This window comes from Thermobia domestica, chromosome 7 (genome assembly GCF_964235325.1).
Source record: "Thermobia domestica chromosome 7, izTheDome1.hap1.1, whole genome shotgun sequence".
Classification (NCBI taxonomy): Eukaryota; Metazoa; Arthropoda; class Insecta; order Zygentoma; family Lepismatidae; genus Thermobia; species Thermobia domestica.
This window is the reverse complement of record NC_137460.1, coordinates 50458448-50483411: the sequence shown is the minus strand read 5'-3', so window position 1 is coordinate 50483411 and position 24964 is coordinate 50458448. Positions and strand designations below refer to the sequence as shown.

The 24964-nt window shown below is 36.6% G+C and overlaps 1 protein-coding gene across 2 annotated transcripts in view; it reads right to left on the bottom strand.

Annotated features, from left to right (window-relative positions):
* LOC145690078 (uncharacterized) overlaps positions 1-24029 on the bottom strand; it is a 567853-nt gene extending 543824 nt beyond the window's left edge. For both annotated transcript variants that reach the window (XM_081764603.1, XM_081764604.1), the window contains exon 1: positions 23733-24029. In XM_081764603.1, the coding sequence (XP_081620729.1) occupies positions 23733-23847 (115 nt within the window). In that variant the 5' untranslated portion in view covers positions 23848-24029. The remainder of the gene's footprint in view (positions 1-23732) is intronic.
* Between the last annotated feature and the right edge of the window lie 935 nt (positions 24030-24964).

Genomic DNA, 24964 nt, shown 5'->3' with positions numbered 1-24964 from the left:
TATAATTTCATGTTCGTATCGTATATGGAATAAGAAAATTTTGTCTTAAAGTGACCCCCTCGAACGGCAGGGAGTTTCCTTGGGGGATTTGCCCCTCCTGTCCCCTCCCCCAAAGTTACGGCCCTGCTACCATGTTGCACTTTTGAGTTTGTTTTTTCTGCCCTTATACAACAGCGAGGTTATGAAGGATAAGATCTACTATTAGCAGTTTGGCTGGTGCATAGAAGACAATCAAAAATCAACCCTTACACAGGTCGTTCGCCACCACACTACCTCGCCTCCAACTGAACAGTTTATAGGTTCACGGATGCTCCGGCTTTAGGTGATGCGTGATTTCCTTGTCACGTCTTTCCCTGATTTTTTTTTTATTTATTTATTGAAGTTATATATATTTCTTAACTTACACAGTTCTCAAATAGTCGCAAGATGTTAGCTTTACCCAGGAAAAAAATGGATCACACATAAAATGGAATCAGACATTGGTACACATCTACCTCAGGCTTGTCTGTTAATCGCTCAGCTACCATCTGTTCATTCAGAGAAGCTTCGCTAAATTTAGTTGAAATTTATCACAGACACTGATAGAACAATTATTATTATTATTATTATTATTATTATTATTATTATTATTATTATTATTATTATTATTATTATTATTATTATTATTGTTATTATTATTATTATTATTATTATTATTATTATTATTATTATTATTATTATTATTATTATTATTATTATTATTATTATTATTATTTAACGAATTTCATGTTAAAACCAAGTCCCGCGCTTCGCTCAATCTCATACTACCCATTGATCTCTCAGCCTCACTAATCATAAGTTGACACTATTTCCTAACCCTCATCATCATCATAGGTATTCTGCCATTATTGGCAGCTCACTTGCTGCAACTGAGACGCTTCCATGCTCCACCGTCTTCTGCTAACCTCTTCATTTTCACACACGATTTTTCTGTTTTAATATCATCCATTAATTGTAGTCTCCTTAGCTTCCTTCCTCTCTTTCCTGCCACCATACCCTCTAGAACGTTCCTCATTATACAGTTCCTTCTTAGCCACTGTCCCAACCAGTTTCTCTAAAACTACTCTTTTCTTCCCCACAATTTCTAACACCCTTTCTTTCATTTTCCGCTCGACCCAGCAAACTCTCCCCATTCTTTTCCATACCCACATTTCGAAGGCTTCCAGTCGTTTTCCATCATTTTTGCGTAATGTCCATGTTCCTGAACCGTACGGTACAATACTCTACACGAAGCATTTTATGAGTCTTTTTCTCAACTCTTTATTCAAGGTCCCAGAAAATAGTATTCTCTTCCTTTTAAAGGCTTCTTTCGCCATTCCTATCCTTGCTTTTATTTCTAGATCAATAAATATTACATACGTACACCTCTTTCCCTTTTTCTATAAACCTTTCACCAATTATCCTTAATAATCCAATTGCATCTCTTATGCCCTTTCCTCTCCTGAACACGAAAAGTTCCTCCTCAACTTTTTCATTTGTTCTTCCATACAACCTTCTCTTCATAAGTCGAAGCATTTTTTTTTTTTTTTAATGCGTGAGACATGCGGCTAATAGTTCTATAATCCTCACATATCTTTGGGTTCGATTTCTTAGTCATCGGTATCAGTTATTTTTCTTTTCTTTTCTTTTTTTTCACAGTTACTTTTCTTTTCTTTTTTTTCTGCAAAGTATTTTAGAATTTTTGTTAAGTTTAAATCCTTATTAAAAATGCCGGACAAAACTGCTGAACTGTTCAAATGTTCTTGCTAAATCTTACCCAAGTTTTGATTATTTTCAACTTTATTTCTCCTGCTGCCACAATCACTGACTTAAGAGTCTTCACTACAGCGAAATTAAACTACCGCTGATTTTACAGTTTTTCTGTAATATCTTCAAAACAAATAAAAAATATTCAAAAAGCAGAAACGTAGTGAAGTAGACAACACGATTTTGCATGTGATACCTTTACCACAATTCATCTAACTGCTTTTGGCATGTCGCTATTTACAGAACCCGTAAAAAATGCTAAATCTATCTACAGTTGTAAATCGAAATCAGATGGATGAGTGGTGATAACAGTATCGCTTGCAAAATCGTATTGTCTAGTTCACTACGTTTCTGCTTTTTGAATATTTTTATTTGTTTTGAAGATATTACAGAAAAACTCTAAAATTAGAGGTAGTTTAATTTCGCTGTAGTGAAGACCCTTAAGAACGTATATTGCAATGCATTTGACACCCGAGAATAGATTATAACCTAGCGCGAAGATCAATTTTAAATATTCAGTCCAATCGGTTTAAGTTTGGCTCTGCATGCAATGTGTAAATAACCACACTGATCCGATGTCCGTCACTTAGAAAAAGAAACACGCATCCTGCAACGAAAGAGAACAATGCCGCCAGATAATTAATGCGAATGTCGTTCATTGTGGGTAACGATGCAAACATTAGGGCACGCACTGAAGCAAATTCAAGTTTGCATGCAAACATCACTCGTATTGTTTTGGTTAAAAGTAGCATTTGTTGAGAACAGGTTGCCCAACATATAACACGAGTATTAAATGTATCTTTTTTCTATATAAAATCTAGGGATGCGCACGGGACAAGATTCGTGGCTGTCTCGTCTCGAAAATATGATGTAAAAGTGATGTCTCGACTCGAAAAATGTATATTTCTCTATTGGAAGAGCCGTGTCTCGACTCGTCTCGTGCGCATTCCTAATAAAATCGGCTAGCAATGCTTTAAAAACGACTGATACTTCTATTGTTATACCAATTCTTACACAAATAAATAGAGGTGCCAACATATACATGTTAACCACAAATGGAGACTATTCGTTTCATAAAATTGAAAAAAAAAGCTCATATTTTAATAATGAATTTGTATCATTACTACCCATGCTTGTACAGATAACGAATGAGGGTGCCACCATATGACTACAATTTGCTTAATGCTATTAAAAAAAAATCTTTCTCTCTTTTCGACTTACTATATTTATTGAGTATGCTTGCATGAGGGGATTTGTTTCGTACTCCACTAGGAAGTGTACGAACCGGAGACAAGTTAAGGCTGAGGGGAGGCACTATTTCGCCTGTTTATTTCAAGAGTAACATAACTTAAAAATCGGTCTTATTGACTTATGAGCAGAAAATGAAAGCTAATCTTGATGTCTATCTATAAACAGATGTGCTTCCAAAATTGGACGCTAGATAGCACTTTGTGTTGTTCTTGCGCCCATTTGTTTTCATTGCGTTTCAGAACTTTCAAACGCTTCTCCTGAAAAATTAGGAATTTTGAGTTATGTTACTCTCGAAATAAACAGGCGATTTGCACTCATTTACAGCACAACACATCCACGAAATTACTCTGTTCGAGTGAATATAGTACATACAACGCTACTCCTATGAAGTATTAGTTAAATTGTAACAACTCAGGGACGTCATTTAGGGGGGCATGGAGGGCCATTTCCCCCCCTGAGTTTGATATATATATATATATATATATATATATATATATATATATATATATATATATATATATATATATATATATATATATATATATATTATCAATAGAATAGTAGTAAATCAGAGAAAAATTTTACTTATATCAAGGGATCTTGCCCCCCCCCCAAGCAAAATCTGAAATGACACTCCTGTAACGACTGTATGTTAATTCTTCCTTATTACTTTACATAAAAGAAATGTCTTTTGCATAAATAAGTTTTTATTCATCAGTCTTTCTTTGTGAAGTAACAGATTTTACCCGTGAATTTTCCAGATTTTGGAAATCCTATTCTTAACTTTTAACTACACTGTTGGGATCTCACAAAGCCCAGCCGTCATATGTTCCTTTCTAATTTAAAGATGCTCGACAGCTGACACTGGTTTCTCGTCTACCTTCATAGTTTGGCGCCAAATATCTCTGTATAAATAGGAACAAAAACAAATACTGTGGCTTTTCGCAGTATGACTTGCTTGTGGTATGAGATACCCCACCAGAATATAAACGTTAGTATTTTTTTATTGAACATCGTAAATGGTAAACTCAATACAAATAAATTTTGTATTTTATTTACAGAACTCTCAAAACAAAACAACAGATATCACTGGCTCTAGAGAAGGAGATACCTTTTAGCGGTTAGGTCATTTTAAAATGAGAATAAAATTGCAATCTTTTTTATAAAATACATGACACTGTACAGATATTTCTTGGAATATGTATTTGAGATTAGGATTTACTTGAAAACGTCAAGACAAGAAATAAATATCAAGGAGAATGATCACAAGGCCCGCAACCAGCCACAGAGGTTTGGAGGGGGGCATGAGTATGTTAGGGGGGGGGGCAAGTCATTAAAAATTCTCTTACAAATAGCTAAATTGTTTTTTTTTTTTTTTTTTGTATTAATACTAGCGTTTTGTGTTAAGGTCTGGAGGGGCCACGAAAAGTTTAGGGGGGTCCAGGCACCCCCTAGCCCCCTTCCCTCTGGTTGTGAGCTTGATGATCACTCTTGAATACAGTTGGAAGAGTGGTCACTCAATCACTAATACGAATCTTGTCTTGAGAAAATACATGTCAGTGATGATGTGAAAGTAGGGTTGCCTATTCTGAAAGATAAGAAAACCGGCATCCCTTCAAAATTCCCTATAATATAGGTCTAAGTGTGAAGTATCTCTGTTTGGACCAATCCATGGGAAGGAAATGTACTATCGTGAACAAAAGTACATTAGCGCCTGTATTCTGCATATCCTTAGTACATTCACTAATAAGCTTAATATATACACTGTGCTATAAATGAGAAACTGAAATCGGCATTGATTATTTTATTGTGTATACCAGTAACAGTAACTACCACTTCTTTAAAATTATCTAAACAGATCAACAAAAGTATGTTAATCTTTACGTGACAAATTTGAATTTGGAAAATGAAATTTATTCTTTAAACTTATACTTCAACTACAAGAAATTGTTTTTACGAAGTCATTTTTCACTTGATAGACGGTGAAAGGTTACAATTTTGGATTTACAGAATGAAAGTTACTTTTTAATCTATACTTCGAACTAGAAATTGCTTCGAACTAGACAGATTTTCTTTTTAACTGGTCATAAAGGGGCTGGTTAGAAGTTTGGACCGGTCACCGGCTTTAATCAAAATAACAGCAATATTTCCGGCCAGGCCGGTGAAAAACCGGCCAGTTGGCAACCCTATGTGAAAGCAGGTGACAGGTATCTTCAGTGAAGTTTTACATTGGAAATGAAAATAGGAAAGAAAGAAAAAATACATTCACTGTCTTAATTGAAAAAAAAAAAAAATCCTCCAGCATCATATTTCTCAACGTGACACTAACTTCTCACCAGATTTGAATTTAATCATTCAACGAGTTCTTATTTCGGCGCCTAGTATCGAAGCCGCCAAATTCATTTTTTAATAGTTGTATATCGCTTGTTATATGTTTGATCTAAAGGAATGCCATGGAAACAGAATTTTGTTTAAAATCTTAATATTCCATACTAAAAAACTAGTTCAAATATCGGAATTTTGTAGGCGTGTATATGGAGCTTCACTGCACGTTTGGCGAGATTACTCGAAACTAAGTGAAATGGATGTAACGGATTTTGATACTAGGCGCCTCTTTTATTGATAACTTTCTAATACGAGGAAGAACACTAACTTAACCGTAGAATAAGAAAAAAAAACTACAAAGTCAAAAATCGCGCACCAGACACAAAGAGTAACTTTTTTTTTTGAATTAGTCCCAAAAGCGACAGTCCTATTAGCGACAGGAACTGTTATCTGTCCTATGAGCGACCGATTCATTTACATTGAGATGATGGAAGATGATATGATTCAATCTCGTAAAATATTTTTGCCTCTGGCGTTATTAGCGCCCGAACAACATTGGTATGAAATAATTACGTGCCAGTGATACTGTTCGTCAAATATATTTTTCCTCTATTGTGAGTGCAAATAAAACTTATTTTAATTTTGAGTTAGATCTGACATAAACATATCAAATAACTTAACGTGACAACAGGGATATTTCCATGAAAAGTATATTCCTAAAGGTAAAACAATCCAAAAGGTACACAAACTCTTTAAACTACCGCCCCCCCCCCTATTGTAAGCTACTAAAACGTAAAAACTAATTATTTAATTTGCCTGTTCCTCCCTTGTTTTGACTTATACAAAAAAGCTTGTCGTGAAGCAATCTGAAATAATCCCTTATAACTAGACGAACTGTTAAGTTCTGCGAGAGATTTGTAACTTGTGTAATAATTTCTTCGAATATACTGTTTTTTTTTTGTTTTTTGTTGTTGTTGTTTTTAGATTTCTTTGATATCCTCAAATGGTGAACACCTTTTTTCCATGGGCACCCGATGGGAAGGCAGGGGTCGCCTCCCTGGCTCACAAAAATGTATACGTAATATAGCAAACCACGTATATTAAATACCAGATATACCAGACGTGATACAGCAACCATGGAGATGCCTCTCCCTAGAAAATTTTCTTCGGGCGCCCATACCTCTTTCTGATTTCTTTCTTATGCCATAAACATATTCAATCTAAACTTATGCTCCGTATCATTTTAACATGCTATTTTTAATTATATTAGAATCATAGGCAAAGGCGGAGCTACTCTAAATATTGAGTTAGTTTTCCCCTTGATATAGTCAGTGTATTCACAGAAATTAATTCAAAAATATAATATTAGGAAAAACGTATAAAAGATTGTTAATGTAATGAGAGCATTCTCACGTATTAAATTCAGGTGGAGCGAAATTTTTCATAGTACATTTTGTTAGGTTCTAAATCACATTAGCATAAAACAAGTTAAAGAAGAGATAACCTTATCTTCTTCCATTATCTTAGTATGAACGAATCGGTGACTCATAGGACAGTTAACAGATCGAATAGGTCGCTCATAGGACAGTTAACAGTTCCTGTCGCTTATAGGACTGTCGCAAGTGGGAAGACACCCTTTTTTTCACCAGAGCAGTTAAGAATTAATCTTTATTACAAGTAATTTTCATTCTTCCCTTATAAGTAGGTCTATTTAATCCAGTTTCACTTTCCTGAGCACAAACAACACAAACACTTCACATTTCATTTCGTTGTTTGTGGATGTTTATTCCTGTTTTGTCTGTTTTTGAGGAAGGAAGGAAGGAGAAGTGGTGACCGTGAAAATTGGTCGACAATGAACACACAAACAAAAAACCTCTCATGTGTAAAGGGTTGAAGGAACAGCAATGACGCCGGAAATATTCTTTTCTTTCTTTTAATTTTTTTTTTAAATTTAGATTCCGTGCTGCTACTATAGCTAACAAGATCCGTTGCTGGAAATGAAAAACCACTAACTGGGAATGGAAACATGCAACTATGTTCTGGCTGAGTTTGTGTTTCTTCTTTTATTTTTCAAGGGTTTCAGAGATTTTCAATTGCAGTAAAAGTTGGAAACTTCATTATCACTTTTAATTTTAACTTGTTTGTATTCCTGTTAGTACAAATTATAAATGTTTTTAATGTGTATATATTTATATAAGTGCAAGGCTGATTAATTTGTGATTCCTATACACGATGTAATTACACTGGTACTTCTTTTACAAAATAACATTTTTTAAAAACGGTACTTTATATATATAATTCACAAAGACACTAATTTTGCTCCAAGAATTATAGAAGACACGCCAACTTACGCTGTAGGGACAGTTTAAAAAAATATTTAAAAAGAACAAATAAATTGAACTTCTTCTCCAAAGAAATACAAAAAAAGAAACTAAAAACAAGAAAAAAATTACTGTAGCGTATCTTGAACTTGTAATAATTCTGACAATTATATAATTTCAGTGTTTCTTACCACTGGTTTCTGCAGGACTACTTGTCCCTGTACGTAAGAAGAGTGCAGAATATTTCTTTTTTTAAAAAAAGCTAGTGTTTTAAAAACCAATGTCTGTTTATGGGCCATATAACATATGTTATACTGGAATCTTATTAACAGAAGTTGTAAAAATCTGCATTTAGAAATAAATAAATTTTACTTTTTAACTTTCGATGTTTAGATGCGTTTTCCTCACATATTTGTAATGTATTTATTATTATTATTATTATTAGTTTTATAATTTCTTTTAATATTCGACTCAGGGGTGGACAGGCTATGTGAAAAGGGCGCGGTCACATACTCTGGAAGGGCGCCGTCCATCTGAGGCTTTCGCTTGTATGGAATACCCCCTCCTAATAAAAGAAAGTGCCGGGTGCTTACCTCGGAAAATTAGTACACAAAAAACAACAAAAATTAAGTAGCTATTGCAGTTAATCACGATAGAATTATACAAATTCAATATTTTCATAAACAAACAAAGAGACTTTGAGTACTAAATACGAGGCGTGTTTTTTAAGTAAGGTCCGTTTTGTTGTAGACACTAGTAGTTCGCGTGCATACCGCAACTAGCGTGTGCGTCGTGTACCGGCATGCCTCGGGAATAACTGTGCTCAGTTTCAACTCTGTAGCTGACTTGTACGGTTGTGTTCTGTGCTTTCACAATGTTTAAGACTATCAAGTCGCCCGCCGCGTGTGAGGTTCGCTCAGTGATACGGTTTTTGTCAGCAAGTAACCTGTCTGCTGCAGAAATTCATCGACAGATTTGCGAAGTGTACGGTGATACTGTTATGAGTGCAAGCAAAGTGCGTAAGTGGGTACGAGAATTCAAAAATGGCCGTGACAACGTCCATTATGAGGACCGCTCTGGTCGCCCTTCTTCGATTACAGACGATTTGGTGGCTTCAGTTGAGGCGAGGGTTCGTGAGAACAGGCGCTTCACAATAACAGGTTTCTCAAATGAATTTCCTGACGTGTCGAGATCAGTGCTTTACAAAATTGTTTCTGAACACCTAAAGTTTAGGAAACTGTGCTCCCGTTGGGTCCCGAAACTCCTAAAGGGGACCACAGAAACCAAAGATTTGAGTGTGCTATGAAGTTCTTGACTCGTTATCACGAAGAAGGTGACGGCTTCTTGAGTCAGATCGTAACTGGAGACGAAACATGGGTTTCGCATATCACGCCCGAATCGAAGCAATAGAGCATGGAATGGAGACACACACACTCGCCTGTAAAGGTGAAGGCCAAACAGACTCTGTCCCAGCGCAAAATCATGGCGTCGGTGTTTTGAAATAGGCATGGTGTTTTGTTGGTCGACTTCATGCAACGATGAACCACTATCAATGCAGAAGCATACTGCCAAACCCTGTGAAAGCTACGCAGAGCGATTCAAAACAAACGACGTGCTGACAAAGGGCATTGTTCTTCTCAATGACAATGCAAGATCTCACATTGCAGGTCAGACCCGCGATTTGTTGGACAGTTTTGGCTGGGAAGTTTTAGACCACCCACCCTACAGTCCTGATCTTGCGCCGAGCGATTACCATCTCCTCCACCTCAAACAACACTACAGTGGCAACCGTTACAATGATGATGACGATGTGAAAACGGCAGTGAACTCTTGGTTATCGGAGCAGGCGGTAAATTTTTGTGAAGAGCGTATTTTTAAATTGGTTGACAGGTATGATAAGTGTTTGAACAAACTTGGCAACTATGTCGAAAAATAGAGTAAAGTATGTACTTTCTGAAAATACATTTACTTTTTTTGAAATAATCTTTCGTTGAGTACTTATGTTCAAACGGCCTTACTTAAAAAAAATACGCCTCGTATATTAGGCCTATATAAATCTGCACACTTTAACTGGGACTACAAAAATCACACCAGTTGTTTAAATTCTTCGGCTACATTTGTTAACAGCCTAATTATAACTGAAGATTTGAGTTAAGTTTGGGGCTCATGCTATTTTTCTTACTTCTGTCCTTTTAAAGCTATGTTCATCATAATATTAACTTATTTTTCATCTATTTTTAAAACCGTTAATAAAAAGTATACATGAAACATTTACTACAAATTAACAAAAGTAAATTTAGAATTATATACCTTCATAGCGAAAAAAGAAATTCAAAAACAAAACTGGAAAATGAAAGTAAAGTCACTGCTTTATGCTTGAAGGAGCCTTCGCATCTCCTTGCTTTTTTCACACATTTTGTTAATAATAAGATTGTTGTCTATTTTGGTCAGAATGTCTCTTTCTGAGTTCATCAAGAACAATGATTCCAGATGTTCATCTGTAAGTCTTGAACGGAGTCTTGTTTTTATGTAACGCCACTAGCGCCTCTAACGGCGGGAGTGGGAGGGAGAGACATGTAAAAATGATCCAAAATGACCGAGATTAGAGTCAAATCAATATATTTCGAAGTCGCTGAGATCATTAATGGTACCACCAAAGCCTAAAACAGAAAGGGCAAGGCCGTAGGCCGAGTAAAGACGGGATCTGGGGGCGGAGCAGTGGGGATGGGAGGGTTTATATATAAAAATCATCCAAAATGACCGATATTAGAATCAAATCTATAAATTTCAGGGTCCCTAAGATCATTATAATGACATTCCCAAAGTCAAAAACAGAAAGAGCGAGGCCGCAGACCGAGCAAATACCGGGGTCTGGGGTGGAGCCCTAGCTGGCCAAAGGCTAGCGAATTTATAAAATAATTATGTAGCTTTAATTTTTTCTTAAAATTGTGTTCAGATAGGAAACTGTGCGCCTTCCCGAGGCTAAGATGGGTCTTAGCCCCTCCCGAGGAGGGCGCAAAGGCACTGATGTGAGGAGGGCGCAGTGGCCATCGGGCCGGTACTTGATTATGGCCAGTCCACCCCTGATTCGACTAACAGCAAAATACCGGTGTTTTCTCTTATAAATCAGTAGACAGAATTTGCAACATTGTATCTGTAATCTTCAATTTGTTTCTCCTTATCAAAGTAAGAAATTACTAAGAAAGTTCGGTAGCTTTACTCAAATTATAATAGAACTACTTGTGGATAAATGATCAGTAATCTGCTTTTGATTGGAAAACTTTGTTTCGATTTCAGATGGTTTACATCTTCTGTTCATTCTAGTTCTATACAGTCTCGTTGCTGGAAACCGAAGTTGAAATTTCAAATAAACAATCAATTGGTAAAACAGAAACCGATTTTTGAAGTTTATACTGTCGATGCGGTAAATGTGCCAATGATTTAAGGATACATTTTATTTCGTAAATTTATTAATATTCAGATCCTAATTAGGCTATAATGTTTTCATAGTGTGTAATTAGACGGAATGAAGATTCAAGGGCGTATATGAAACATTTTTAGCTGTGAGATTGAATTAACTCACTTGTGAAGGATTTTTTTCACCACCTTGCTGCTCTGCAATTATGTTCTGCTCATTTAACTTGAGGACATTTTGAATATGTATTATATCTACATTCATGCATTAAAAAAAGTAATTTGTTACTACAAAAAGTAATAAGGGACGTCTCATTATTATTATTATTATTATTATTATTATTATTATTATTATTATTATTATTATTATTATTATTATTATTATTATTATTATTATTATTATTATTATTATTATTATTATTATATTACTCGCGCTGAATTCACTCCTTTTTCATAAGACATTTTTGCACAGCAAGCTACGATTTGCTTATTTAGTCTACTCTAAAACTTTTTAAAACCTTATTGAGGTATGGCTGACTGTTGGCGCATTCACCCTAGAAGTACCACTGCAGAAGAGAACGCCAACTTTCAGAGAATTGAATTTTTAGCAGAGTGTCTGGCTATATTACGTGAAAGATTTGGAATGTTTGTGCCATTCGATGGCCTGCTCAAGTATTGGTCATAAATTGTACTGGCGTTTGCTTTCAACACAAGAAAAAAAAAAAGATATAAAAGAAAGAGGAAAAATAAAAAGAACAATTCTTTCTACTAGCCTCCACACAATGAAACGTGTCGTCACGTCCCACCTTGTCATTGGTCGTTGGCCGAGAGGTGAGAGAATGAAACAGAAGGGGTCTGATTGACCTCTCTCTCTCTCACACACACACATAAAAATTAGGAAAAGAAAGAAGTACGAGATGGACTACTCAAGTGTGAGGACTGCATGCAATCACGTTTATGTCTGGATAGGTGGACATAAAACCAGGTATGAGGTAGTTGGGCAAGGGAACTACTAAAGTACAAAAGAGCCACTAATACTGTGAAATATGGACTTTACGTTCTCGTAGTAATTCAGTATATATATAAAAAAAAGTCAATTTCCATAGTAGAATATTGAGTTCGAGATATTGGGCCTTATGTAGAGTCGTTTTGAAACGAGATTAGTGCTATACTAAAGAGTTCGACTAACATAAGTCTCCTGCAGTAGTCAGTAGTTTAGTATGACGCTAATCATACGTCAAAACGACTCTGCATAAGGCGGATTGAATTTAGTATTAGTTTAGCAAGGAAACACACAAGAATTACCATACATGAATCTAGCAATACAGCAGCGTTTAACTTGATACATGTGACTAGTAATTTTTTGAATAGTTATTCGTTATCCCAATAACTGTTAGAATAATTATTTGTTATGCCAATTATTGTTCGAATAATTATTCGTTAAGCCAATAAATGTTAGAATAAGTATTCGTTATACGAATAATTGTTAGAATAATTACTAGTTACGCCAATATTTTTCGAATAATTATCTGTTGTCCTAACAATTGTTAAAATAATTATTCGTTACTGCTCGAAATGAAATGTAATCTCTCAGTTTAACGTCCCATGATTATGACCTTTAAGCTAAGGGAGAAGAATGACTGAGGTAAGTGAATGACGATGAAAGAGTCGGTGGAATGATAATGAGGGAGAAAACAGTAGTACCCTGAGAAAATTCACGGACATGATGTTAAGTACTCTACCAGAAATCGGCCAGAGACAAGAAGTAAATTCATCCGCCCCAGCTTAAGAATAATCAATCCTTCTCTCCTTTGCATTACTAGTTAATTAGTACACTAATGTCTTGTTATAACTTTTTAACTTTGAGCGACATGGCGTAAGTTTATTCACTGAAACCGCACTGCCCATCGTGTGGGCGTATGTTACATGTTTGTGTCTGAGCATATTATATGTGTATGGCCTCTTTGGAATTTGACTGCGTGCTCGCTTCAGGCAAAAACACGAAAAAAAATCTTTTTGAAAGAAAAAAACTGAAAGGCCAGGTATTTTCCGCGCCGACAGGTGGTTGGTTGGTTTTACTTTACTGTTTCCTTCAAGTTAACGTTTTCTTCCTTACTTGCCTAAAAGGACACTTTTATTTTTCCACCGTAACAAATATAAAATGCGAGCCATAGAAATTCTTTTTAATTGTTTGCATGCTACAGCTCCAATTATACAAGCTCAAAAGGATAAACCGTTAAAGAGAAATGGACAGGTGCATCCTTTCGGGTTTTAAATGATTAACGAATTGTGGCTTAATGTTCCTTTTGGGAACCGAGGTTATATCTACTACTTAAAGTGTAATTCGACCCACTGCTGGATTCGTACCAACACAATTACCCCAGCAGGGGTAGAAAGTACGTGCCTTAGCCGCTTGACACGGAAGGGCTTCTTGAAATTTCGGACTTTCCTACAATCTAGGGAAAGTCAATTTTAAAAAATCAAAGATAACTTGAAGTTTGTACGAAGTTACAATTTCGGTTCCAATGAGGGCCCGTACAGCCTTTTATCCTCACTCTAATAATCCCAAAGCTTCCTTCTAATGTTTCATATAATGGCGGGGGACTGTTAGAAAGCTTTATCAATTATAGGCTTGAAAACTGCTCTTTCTGTCTTCCCGCTGAAATCTCTGTAATCGGCAAAAGGAAAACAGGGAGAGAAGAAATGATAACTGAAGAACGGTATTAAACCAGATAATTGCGAAAAGAAAGAGATTAGTTTTAGAGAAGTGCCTTACGCAAGAAGGGCATTCTCGGCAGAAGATTTAAGCGAAGCGCCTGCAATTTCCGTCAACCCGTCGAACGTAACTTATCTACTGGTTGCCTAACACCATAGTTTCGGCCTGCAACAATGTTAATCTTAGGGCTCAGAACGCCCCCTAAAATGTTGAATAAAACAATAACATGTTTTTTGAAAATTTGAATGAGAACTGGACAACCCACACAAATTTGGAATCGACCAGTGAAAACGGCACGTTTCTATCACTTGTGGTTTTCAAGATCTCATTGTCGAAATGATTGGAGACCTTGTATTTTATAAATAGGTTAGTAAATTTCGACCCACAATATGTACCTACGATGATCGAGATATCGATAGGGTTCTATCACTAAAGTTTTTCGTGTTGGCAGCACTGAAATCACTAGAAATAATGCTATTCTTTGCTCAGTTCAAATAGTGCAATCCTTGTGTTCAACTAACGCCAACAGACTGACGCTACGAGATTTCTCTTTTGTGTGTTTTCGGTTTAAATTTTTACTGCAAGTTTTTTTTTCATATATATATTATTATTTCTTTCTTATTTTTCATAAATAGTTACACGTACAAATTTAGGTAATGAGGAACCGTCGATTTCCACACGTGTAGGCTTACCACGGCAGCTCTACAAGTAACGCTCTTCACCCTAAAATAAAGCTATTGGATCATTTTATCCACTTGAAAATTCCGTAAATAAACTGAAAATTGTGGAAAATCCACCTACGTTTTGCCCTAAATATGAAGATTATACAACACCGTTAAAGACATCAAAAAAGCTTTATATAAATTTGTGTACAACACATTTCGACCTGAAAATATAACTGTTTATCAAAGCCTCTTTGTTTCTTGTTCATTCACCACTTTTTTTTTTTTTTTTTTTTTTTTTTTTTTTTAATTCGCAGAGCAAAATTAATAATATCTTTTACCTAATAAAAACAGCTTGTTCACACAAAAATCTTCCCAGTTCTGGTAACAATGGCCACATCAATTGTCTCTTTCTCTAAGTCTCTTCTTTGAAATTACGAGGCAAAAACAACAATAGAGGCTATATCATTTAAGATACATATAAGGGTCTCTAGGCAAAGGTAATACTGGGCCAAATTCTCATAATAATACACGGTCGTTCATTGACTATATAATAATAGTTTTAACCTTCATTACTTGCCTTATAAAATATCTGTGAAAGTGTTTTGTAACTGCTTGCTGCCGACCTTTTATGCTATAATATCGACTTAACGGTAAAGAAATAAAGACAATTTACTTTAAATTCTCGTGGTTCTTGTGATTTACTATATAAAATATCTTACGGAACCTTCACAATAGTTTAAAGCCCATTTAGATTCAAAGCTTTATTTCTATTTTGTAAAGATGTATTAGTTAGTCTGTTTAATTGAATCACGTTGTGAAAAGTGATACAGTGAAACCTGTATAACGGAACCCAGAGCTGGATTAAGCCATCTGACGGCCCGAGGCTAGAAAAAAAATAAGTGGTCCCTGCTGACTTCACCTAAAACATTTCTGTGAAAGTAAAGTTAAGGGAATATGTTTCATAGTTTTGGTCATATTTTATTTTTATGATGATGATTGTATTTGGTCTAGGAATTAATTCGTGCGGTTGGTACGCACACATTGAAGCTGTAGTACAAACACAAAATACATAAATACCTTAAGAAAAATATTGTCCATCGCTAGCCACCACTTTCGCCCATCTGTCAGGCAATGTACGGATTCCGTGGCGAAAGAAGTCCTCATCCTTGGAAACGATCCAGTCAGAGACCCATGTTTCGATATCTTCTGAAGAAGTAAACCGCTGTCCAATCAAATCGTTGTTCATGCAATCGAACAAGTAGTAGTCCGAAGGAGCAACGTCTGGTGAATACGGCGGGTGGGGTAAAACTTCCCATCCGACATTTTCTAAATAGGTTTTGACCGGTTTTGCGACATGTGGGCGAGCGTTATCATGTTGAACAATAAGTTTATCATGTCTGTTCTCCCATTCTGGTCGTGTTCTGGCCAGAGCTTGCTTCAAACGCATTAATTGTCGTCGATAACGTTCTCCATTCATAGTTTCACCCGGTTGCAGCAGCTCATAGTACACCACACCTTTTATATCCCACCATATGCACAGCATAACCTTTGCACAGTGAATATCTCGTTTTGGTTGTGATGGACCTGGTTCACCTGGTTTCACCCAGGCCTTTTTTCGTTTAGGGTTCTCGTAATGGATCCACTTCTCATCACCCGTAATAATTCGATGCAGAAACCCCTTTCTGCTCTGTCGTTGAAGCAGCAATTCGCAAATGGTTTTTCGTCTTTCAACGTCTCTGTCTTTCAATTCATGTGGAACCCAATGTGACATCTTTTGAATCATTCCCATGGCTTTCAAGCGTTTGGGGACTGTTGTTTGATCAACGCCTAATGCTACTGCAAGTTGTTCCTGCGTTTGACACGAATCCTGCTCGAGCAATGCTGTCAATTCTTCGTCTTGAAATTTTTTTGGCTGTCCAGCTCGCTCTTGGTCTGCCAAGCCGAAATCACCACTTCTAGACCGTGCAAACCACTTCTGACACGTTCGCTCAGCTAGAGCATGGTCACCATACACTTCCACCAAAATACGATGACTTTCAGTCGCACTTTTCTGCATGTTAAAGTAATGCAGCAGGACACCCCGCAAAAACACTTTATGAGGCACAAATTGCGCCATGTTCACTTAACTACAAACTGGTGTTGTTGACGCTTTAATCCACTGCCCTATACTACGAACGATACGCGATGACAGGGGTTTGCAACACATGTGTGGATACACGGAAGTGTGGGACGCTCCGTTCGTTGCGCCATCTCTTGTCCACCCGCACGAATTAATTCCTAGACCAAATATCTTCATGATTCTTTTTAGATAGTCACTTGAGATTTTGATGAAAGTGGAGCCCCCTGTCCACAAGGAAGCCCAAGCCCCTCCTCTAATCCGGCCCTGATCCGAACCTGCCCTCAAAGTTAAATTGTGCCTAATAGATAACAAGTAAATTTCGTCACAGATTACAGTAGACTTCCAAACTAAAAGATTTAAATACTGAAGCAGAAGTGATAAATTACCACTTCCTGTTTCAATACAGATATGGTGGGGCGTTGACACTTATCAAAGAATCACTTCTAACTACCTCCTAATGTTTTTTTGTCCCATGGATATCCTATATTAAAACCGGAAGTGGTTAAATATATTACTTCTTCCAGCTTTACTAAGGATAAGGTCGGAGGTGCAATCTATTCTTAAGACATTGTAAGGCAAAAAAAAAAAAAAACTAGCTCTCACCGTTTCTACTCAACTAAAACTGACTAACTCTGTGGTCTATGGAATCCGGAAGTTCAATGGGTTCCGGGAGTTCACAAAAACTCTCCACTGATTTCTAATTTCTACTCAATGGCGATCCAATGTTGAAATCGAAAGAGGTTAAGTCTATTACTCTTTGTTTCAATAAAGGTGTTAACGAATCTATTTTGCGATTACTGAATCTATATAAAAAGAAACAGGAGACATGGAACCTATTTTGGCGCCCTAAATCCACGTATGTATTTAAAAAAAAAAAAAATCCGTGAGTTTCTGTAACTACCGATTACAATATGGATTCCCAGAGCAAAAAATGTTTTTTAAAACAAGAATTTTAGGAAAACCAAAAATGGAGCAAAAGATTGTGATTTTGGTCAATAATTAGTTTTTGGTTCAGGAGCCACAAAATCGAGTTTTTGTATTTTCTACGGAATAAGCACATCATACTGAGTTAAGTGATAGTTTGGGTTTGGCTACATGTAGTTCTCCAGATATAAGGCCTACAAGAAAAATTTTGATTGATCCAAAAATATCAATAACATGTTTTCGATAAGGACCAAGAACAGGCTCGGTCTTCCACTGTATCTATCCACTACTCGTGTTTACATTATCGAATAGTCTGTTGTAGTTTCACATTCTGAAACGAAACCTATTTATTTTTATCCAATGAATTTGAAAAGTGGAGAAGGAACCTATGATAACTTGAGCCTTCAATGACCTCTAGTCAATGTCAAACAGTACGCTAGTTAGTAGAACACTTCATAGGAAGACGTTATAACAGGAACTTATTTGCCTTTATTTGATAATACGAAAAACAATATGTCTGTTGCCAACTCGTTTGACGACTTAATTAGCTGCATAATTGAACAAAGGGTCACACATATTGTATACAACACTTACAAATACACATCCACCCAATCAACTGATTTCATGTCCTTCAACATAACGCAAAAATTAAAACAAGTTGAAACTTGTTTCCTAGTCATATGCATTCTATTTTTACTTAAGATATTTGAGTACAAAAATAAATGTTCACAGGGCTTTTTATACATACATACATACATACATACATATATATATATATATATATATATATATATATATATATATATATATATATATATATATATATATATATATATATATAGAGAGAGAGAGAGAGAGAGAGAGAGAGAGAGAGAGGGAGGGAGAGAGATAAAATAAGCTCACATTAAAATTTGAAAAAAAAATGAATGAAGCAGTAAACACAATAACCGTTAATGAAGTAAAACGTATATAATAATATTCTCTCTCTAAATGTCAACGCAACGATGCACTAACGTATTTCTTTCCTCATAGTTATGTTATTAACATGCGCACTTTTGGCATGGGAGGCCTGAGTTCAATTCCCAGCGGTAGTTCATGTGGTTCAGATCACATGTCACGCAGTAAGTCCACGCCTTATATAGCTTCGCTGCTGAAAGAGACACTAAAAATAATATTGAAAACAGGGACAGAGAGGGGTAACTGCCCCGTAAGTTTGAGATTTATATAGATTTTATCAATAAAATAGTAGTAAATCAGTGAAAAATGCAAAATTTTACTTATATCAAAGGGGTCTTGCCCCTTCCCAAGAAAAATCTTAAATGACGTTCCTTATCGAAAAGTCTGTTTTAATCTTTTCTCACAACATACTGATAGTCCTACTCAGTGGTGTATTTACGATTTTGTTTCGGGGTTGGCCTTGCATTATTCCTGGAAATGTGAAAATTCTGCAAGATATTTCATTTACTTTAATACAATAAATACAATTTCGGGGGGGGGGGGCTTAAGCCCGGAAGCCCACCTAAATACGTTACTGGTTCTACTCCAATGCAGGATGCAAAATCCTGGGGGTTAGGATAATTGCCCCTTAATATTTTTGGACGAAAATTCTCTCACCAATTACTTAATGGCGGATGGTGAGTGAAATGACGTTATCGTCAGAAGTTTGTAAATTAATTGTGATAATTAATACGTAATTAAGATGTACATTAATGGGTTAAACACTGGTTAGTTGTATCCCTTATCTTTCGTACATAATACACTTTAATAATTATGAATGATCAAATACCTACGTGAACTTTCTATATTGTTTTTTTCTTTTTTTTTTCTAGGACTTGGTCAACTAATATTGTCTGTTGTATCTAATCTACAGGGTGCGGCACGTAAAACCGGCCCGTCGTAATATTCTGGTATATTGTGTTTTTGGCAACACTTAAATAATCTACCTTCCTACCTAGAGATGGCGTGTCGAGGTCGGGTCGACTTACGTGACCTGCAGCAGTCACGTGCAGCCGCAGCCAGTGAAACTTGTCGAAACCAGTTGAGAAAAAGGCCTCGTTGTGTTAAGCCGGGTGAGTGTCAGTGTGTGATAATGCCGTATTCGATACCCGAGCGTGTTGCCATTGTTGAAGGGTTCATTCTCACTGGATCTTTTTTGAAAACAAAGAATTTGTTTCGGGAGAAATTTCCAGGACGTTCTGTGCCAGCAAAAAGCACCATTCAGGAATTGATTGAAAAATGGCGGCGTACAGGATCGGTTCAAAATGCTCCCAGGAACAGACGACCATCTGTCTGCACACCTGAATTAAAGATGCAGGTGGAGGAGATAATGACAAGAAGTCCTCGAAAGTCAACCAGGAGATTGAGTCAACAGGTTCATGCGAGTGAGAGAAGTTGCAGACGTGTTTTAAGGAGACTGAAGTTAAAACCGTACCGGATAAGTGTTGTGCAAAAACTGAAGGAGCCTGACCTGCAGAAGAGGGTGTATTTCTGTTCATGGCTGTTGAGCAATGTTGCCAGTGGTTTCTTGGATCCACTAATGCTCATCATGAGTGACGAGGAGTGGTTCCACCTGTCTGGGTACGTAAATTCCCAAAACAACCGGTATTGGTCGACAGAAAATCCACACGCAATCCACCAGGTACCCTTGCATGATGAGAAGATTGGTGTTTGGTGTGCCATTTCCGCCACACGCGTTATTGGGCCCATATTCTTTGAGACGACAGTGAACAGTGACGTGTATATGGGAATCCTAGAGGAGTTTTATACACACTTGACCGAAGAGGAGCGTCAGTTATGTTACTTTCAGCAGGATGGTGCAACATGCCACACATCAGCTGCATCATTGTCCCTTGTGCATGAGATGTTTACACCAGGGAGGACAATCAGCAAAGGCTTGTGGCCTCCTCGGTCACCAGACTTATCCACGTGTGACTTTTACTTATGGGGACTGTTAAAGGGAAGAGTATACGAAACAAATCCACACACAATTGAAGAACTCAAGACCAGGATCCAGGATGTCACCAATAGCATTACAACACAAGAACTGACAAGGGTATATATGAATCTCCTCAACCGTGCTCACATGTGTGTTGAAGTGGGCGGAGGACACTTTCAGCACCTGCTGTGAAGGTGAGTAGTCATATTCAATACATTACATTTCATTTTATGTGTTCACTTTACGGACCGGTTTTACGTGCCGCACCCTGTATGTAGGTCTCTATGCTACGGTAGAAGTGAATGTGCGAATGAAATGACAAAAAAGCATTAAGTTTACGGTTGCCAACTTTGGAAAATACAATTACCGACCTATGACTTATCAAAATTCCCTATGATATTGGCCTAAGTATGAAGTTATCCCCAGCCATGGGAAGAAAATGTACTATCGTGGACAAAAGTGCATTAGATCTTTAGTACATTCACTAATAAGCTTAATAGATACATTGTGCTAAAAATGAGAAACTGAAATTGGTATTGACCATTATATTGTATTTCCCAGTAACTGCTACCGTACTTCTTTAAAATTATCGAAACAGATGAACAGAAGTACATTAATCCTTATATGGCAATTTTGGATTTACAAAATGAAATTTACTTTTAAAAACTTACATTTCAACTACAGGAAATTATTTTAAGAAATCCTAAGGAAGGAAGTTAGAAGTTTAACAGGTTGAAAATTGGGTCTCAGGTACTGTCATTCGTGAGGCCGTGATACCCAATTTTGTGTGTCACTTCACCAGCTGTTTCAAGCCACGTTACCCGTATATGCATGGGTTTCACTTGTCACTTGTTAACATGGTAAAAAAATAATCTTTTGGCTCCAGAATGTTACACGATACTCGTAGCCTGTCCCTAGAAACCAACCGGCGCTTATAACAATGGCGTCAAAATCTTGATTCATTCTAGCATTTTTTTTATTACTTGGTCCCACAGAGTACACACAATCTGGCCTTGGTAGTCAATTTGTTAAGAAAAGTCATATGCAGCAGCTAGGGACGCGAAACTAACCAATGCAATAAACATATATATCGCTTAATGTATAATACAACGGAAATTTGTATTTGTAAAAGCAATGTTGAACAATTTTGATGTTGGATGTTTTATTCTGGATTACAGATTTCAAAATACCGGTCATACAGGGGCTGGTAAGAAGTTTATACCGGTCACCGGCCTCAGTCAAAATAAGAGCAATACTTCCGGCCAGGCCGGTGAGATACCGGCAGGTTGGCAACCCTAAGTTAAACACTACAAAACGCCGGTTTACCGCCCAAACGTTCGAATTTGGGTAAATAACAGTTGCCAGAAACAAAGAAACAAAAGAAAGTTGATACCATTTTGGTTAAATAATAAAACACACACACACAAAAAGAGAAATAGCATTATTTACCCTTCAGAAGGGGTTAACTTACTGCTAAAAGAAAAGAATTAGCGTGAAAGCAGGGAGTATTCTATAACCAGCTATATCATCCTATAAAACAATTAACACAAGAAATACAAATATTTCATCCAGGGCCGGATCTCGGGGGTGTCAATTCGGAGCATTTGCCACGGGGCGCAACTGGTTAAGTATATAGGGGGCGCTATTTTGATGCAAAATTGGGAGGAAGCGAGGCAGATATACATCTTTGTCCTGGGCACAATATTAGTAGATCCGGCCCTGATTTCACCCTTCCACGCAGTGATGATGCTAGGGGTAAGTGAGCGGATGCCCCACAGACATCGTCTGTTCCACCCGACTTTCCCAGGACATGTATTGTAATGTAGGTGAAGTAATATAAAAAATATAAATAATAGTATTTTCAGTATACAAAAAAAAAAAAAAAAAAAAACTGTCTCCCCGAAAATGTCTCTGTCCCTCTGGTTCTTTTCTCCCACGTCCCCAAGAAATTAAAGCTATGTCGTAACTGCTTCGAAGCTCTCGAGTCTCCTATTGCAGACACAAGATTTAAAAAAAAAAAAAAAAAAAAAAAAACTTAACAGGAAATGTTATGAGAGTAATATATAGATTAGGAGCATGCCATATTTTAAACCATCATTCGGCTGGGGACAGAGAAAAAATTAGGAAATGTGCCCTATCCTCTCCAAATAACAGCCTGAGCATTTTTTTAAAGTTCCAATTAATGCAATAAAACATTACTTAACATTTGTCGTCTTCCATAAGATTTACTTACCGATCTTGCCTGAAATAAAAATCAAAATAACACTGAAAATGTCATTATGATTCGCAGGTTAAAAATGGGCGAGAACTGAGAAATGCAACAGAATGCAAAGAAATAATTGATGGAAGGGATTTGGCGTGGAAGGAAAGACTATCACGTGAAATTCAATGGAATTATCCGTACTGGAAGACCCTTCATCCTCAAGTAAGCACTTTACCACTGAGCCAATATAATCTGTAATCACTTTCGTGTAACAAAATTTGTATTGTTAATAAATTATAAAATTGATAATTCACGAAATAACTGTAATTTAATGATAATACTTGCTGACCATAGCCTGTTTGTTCTGCAATGTTTATGGAAATGATATTTCCGCAGATTGTGTGGGAAATTACTCTGAAACATTTGTGGGAAAAATATTTATGAAAATGGAGATTTGAAGCCGGCTTGGATACTGTAAAAACTAGTTTAGATAGGCCTATGATCATAGATTGCTCTCGTCTGCCTATATGGGCTCATATTCAAACAATGGTTACGCAGACATCATCTATGGGGAGATTCAAGAACCTGATCTCACATCCTTTCAGGACAAGTGTGACTTGTGTATATTTATTTTAATATATTATTTATTAAATTATTAATTTATTAAATTAAATATATTAATACGTTTATTTTGCTCAAGGGGGGGAGCGCGTACGTCACTGTATTTGAAGAGGTACAAATGTTCAAATTCAAAAAATGTTCGTTCGAATTATAGCATTATCCCAAAACAGAGAAATATTCCATGATTAGAAATATTTGGTTTATTTTTCTCTCTGAAATATAGTTAGCATATTTTAGGGAAAACTGATTCCATGTATTTTTAACCTACTGAACAAGTATAATAGTATAACAAGTTTTTAACTACTTTCGTGTAACAACTGTAAATTTTATTCATTGTTGTAACTATATTACCAACAAATATCACGTGACTAGATGCTATAAACAATAACAATGCCTGAGCGGCTTTAGGTTCACGAGTTCAGGTGTTTGTGCTTTGTTGTCAACTCTACCTACCTTCTGTAATATAATCCTCCTCCCCACTGCAATCTGATAACCAGTGACTGGTGTTTTCCAGTCTTTCTGCCCAATCCGTGAATGCTATTTCATCTACATCACTCGAAGGATCCATATCGCTGCTGCTACATAACGCGGCACCGCACAATATCAATTACTTACAAGAAGTAATTAAGCACAAATAGAATATAAACACACCACGCCAACCTTCTCTATAACAAACACTTCACCACATTAGCTCATAAGCACTATGGTTCGCCACTGTCACTGTTGTGTGTTCTGTTGACTTGACTCTTGCCTGCAAGAAATCAGAAAGTTTGACGTTGCCCTCTCCTGGCAGCCGCAGCGAATCAACGGTTCGTCTCACTATCACGTGATTACATTTAGTGGATTTATTGGTTTCTGTAGTACTGAGCGAAATACATGAGAAAACACAAAGCCAGTGGTGCTAACTGCACATCCTTGTCTCCAATGGAGTTCTCAGACGTGCAACTTGTATGCATTAAAAGGTATACGTGAGCATAATATACTATATATGATAAACATTCAGATTAAAAAGAGTAAAGCCCACACATGCAAAAACACTTGCAGGATTTTTTCAAGGGAGGGGGCAAAAGCCAGACATACAAGTGAACTTGCGAATATACACACTTTGGTGCACACAATAATTTCATGTGAAATAATTATTATCATTGATGCACATGAAATAAGTTTATTAACTACAGTAAATATATTAGATTCTAAAATGGATGAGTAAGCACATTTATAATATGTTTTGACATGCATTTCGCAGAACAGAACATATTTCGAAAATCTATTGGGGAACATTTCACTGTTGCTTCCCCACCTATTGGTGCCCATTCACACATAAGAATAATTCAATTTTTTTAAAAGCTGTTCATTTGTTTAAAATTATAATATATGCTTTTAATGGGATTTCAAAACATCAGAGGATAGTCTGCTTCCAGTAACTCTCCTGTGTAAATACCAGACAGTTGGAGTGGTTTAGTGGTTCGTGGGTCATGAGTCAACAGGACGTGACCCACTACGATCCACCACCCACTGTAACTCACTCTGATCCACCGACCCACCATGACTCACTCGGTGGTGGTGTGTCAAAGTGAATCATAGTTGATAGTGGGTCATGATGGGTCAGAGTGGGTCATGGATCCAGATGGGCTGAGGATTATGGGTCAAGTTTTCATTAACTCAAGCCATTTCTGATTAATACA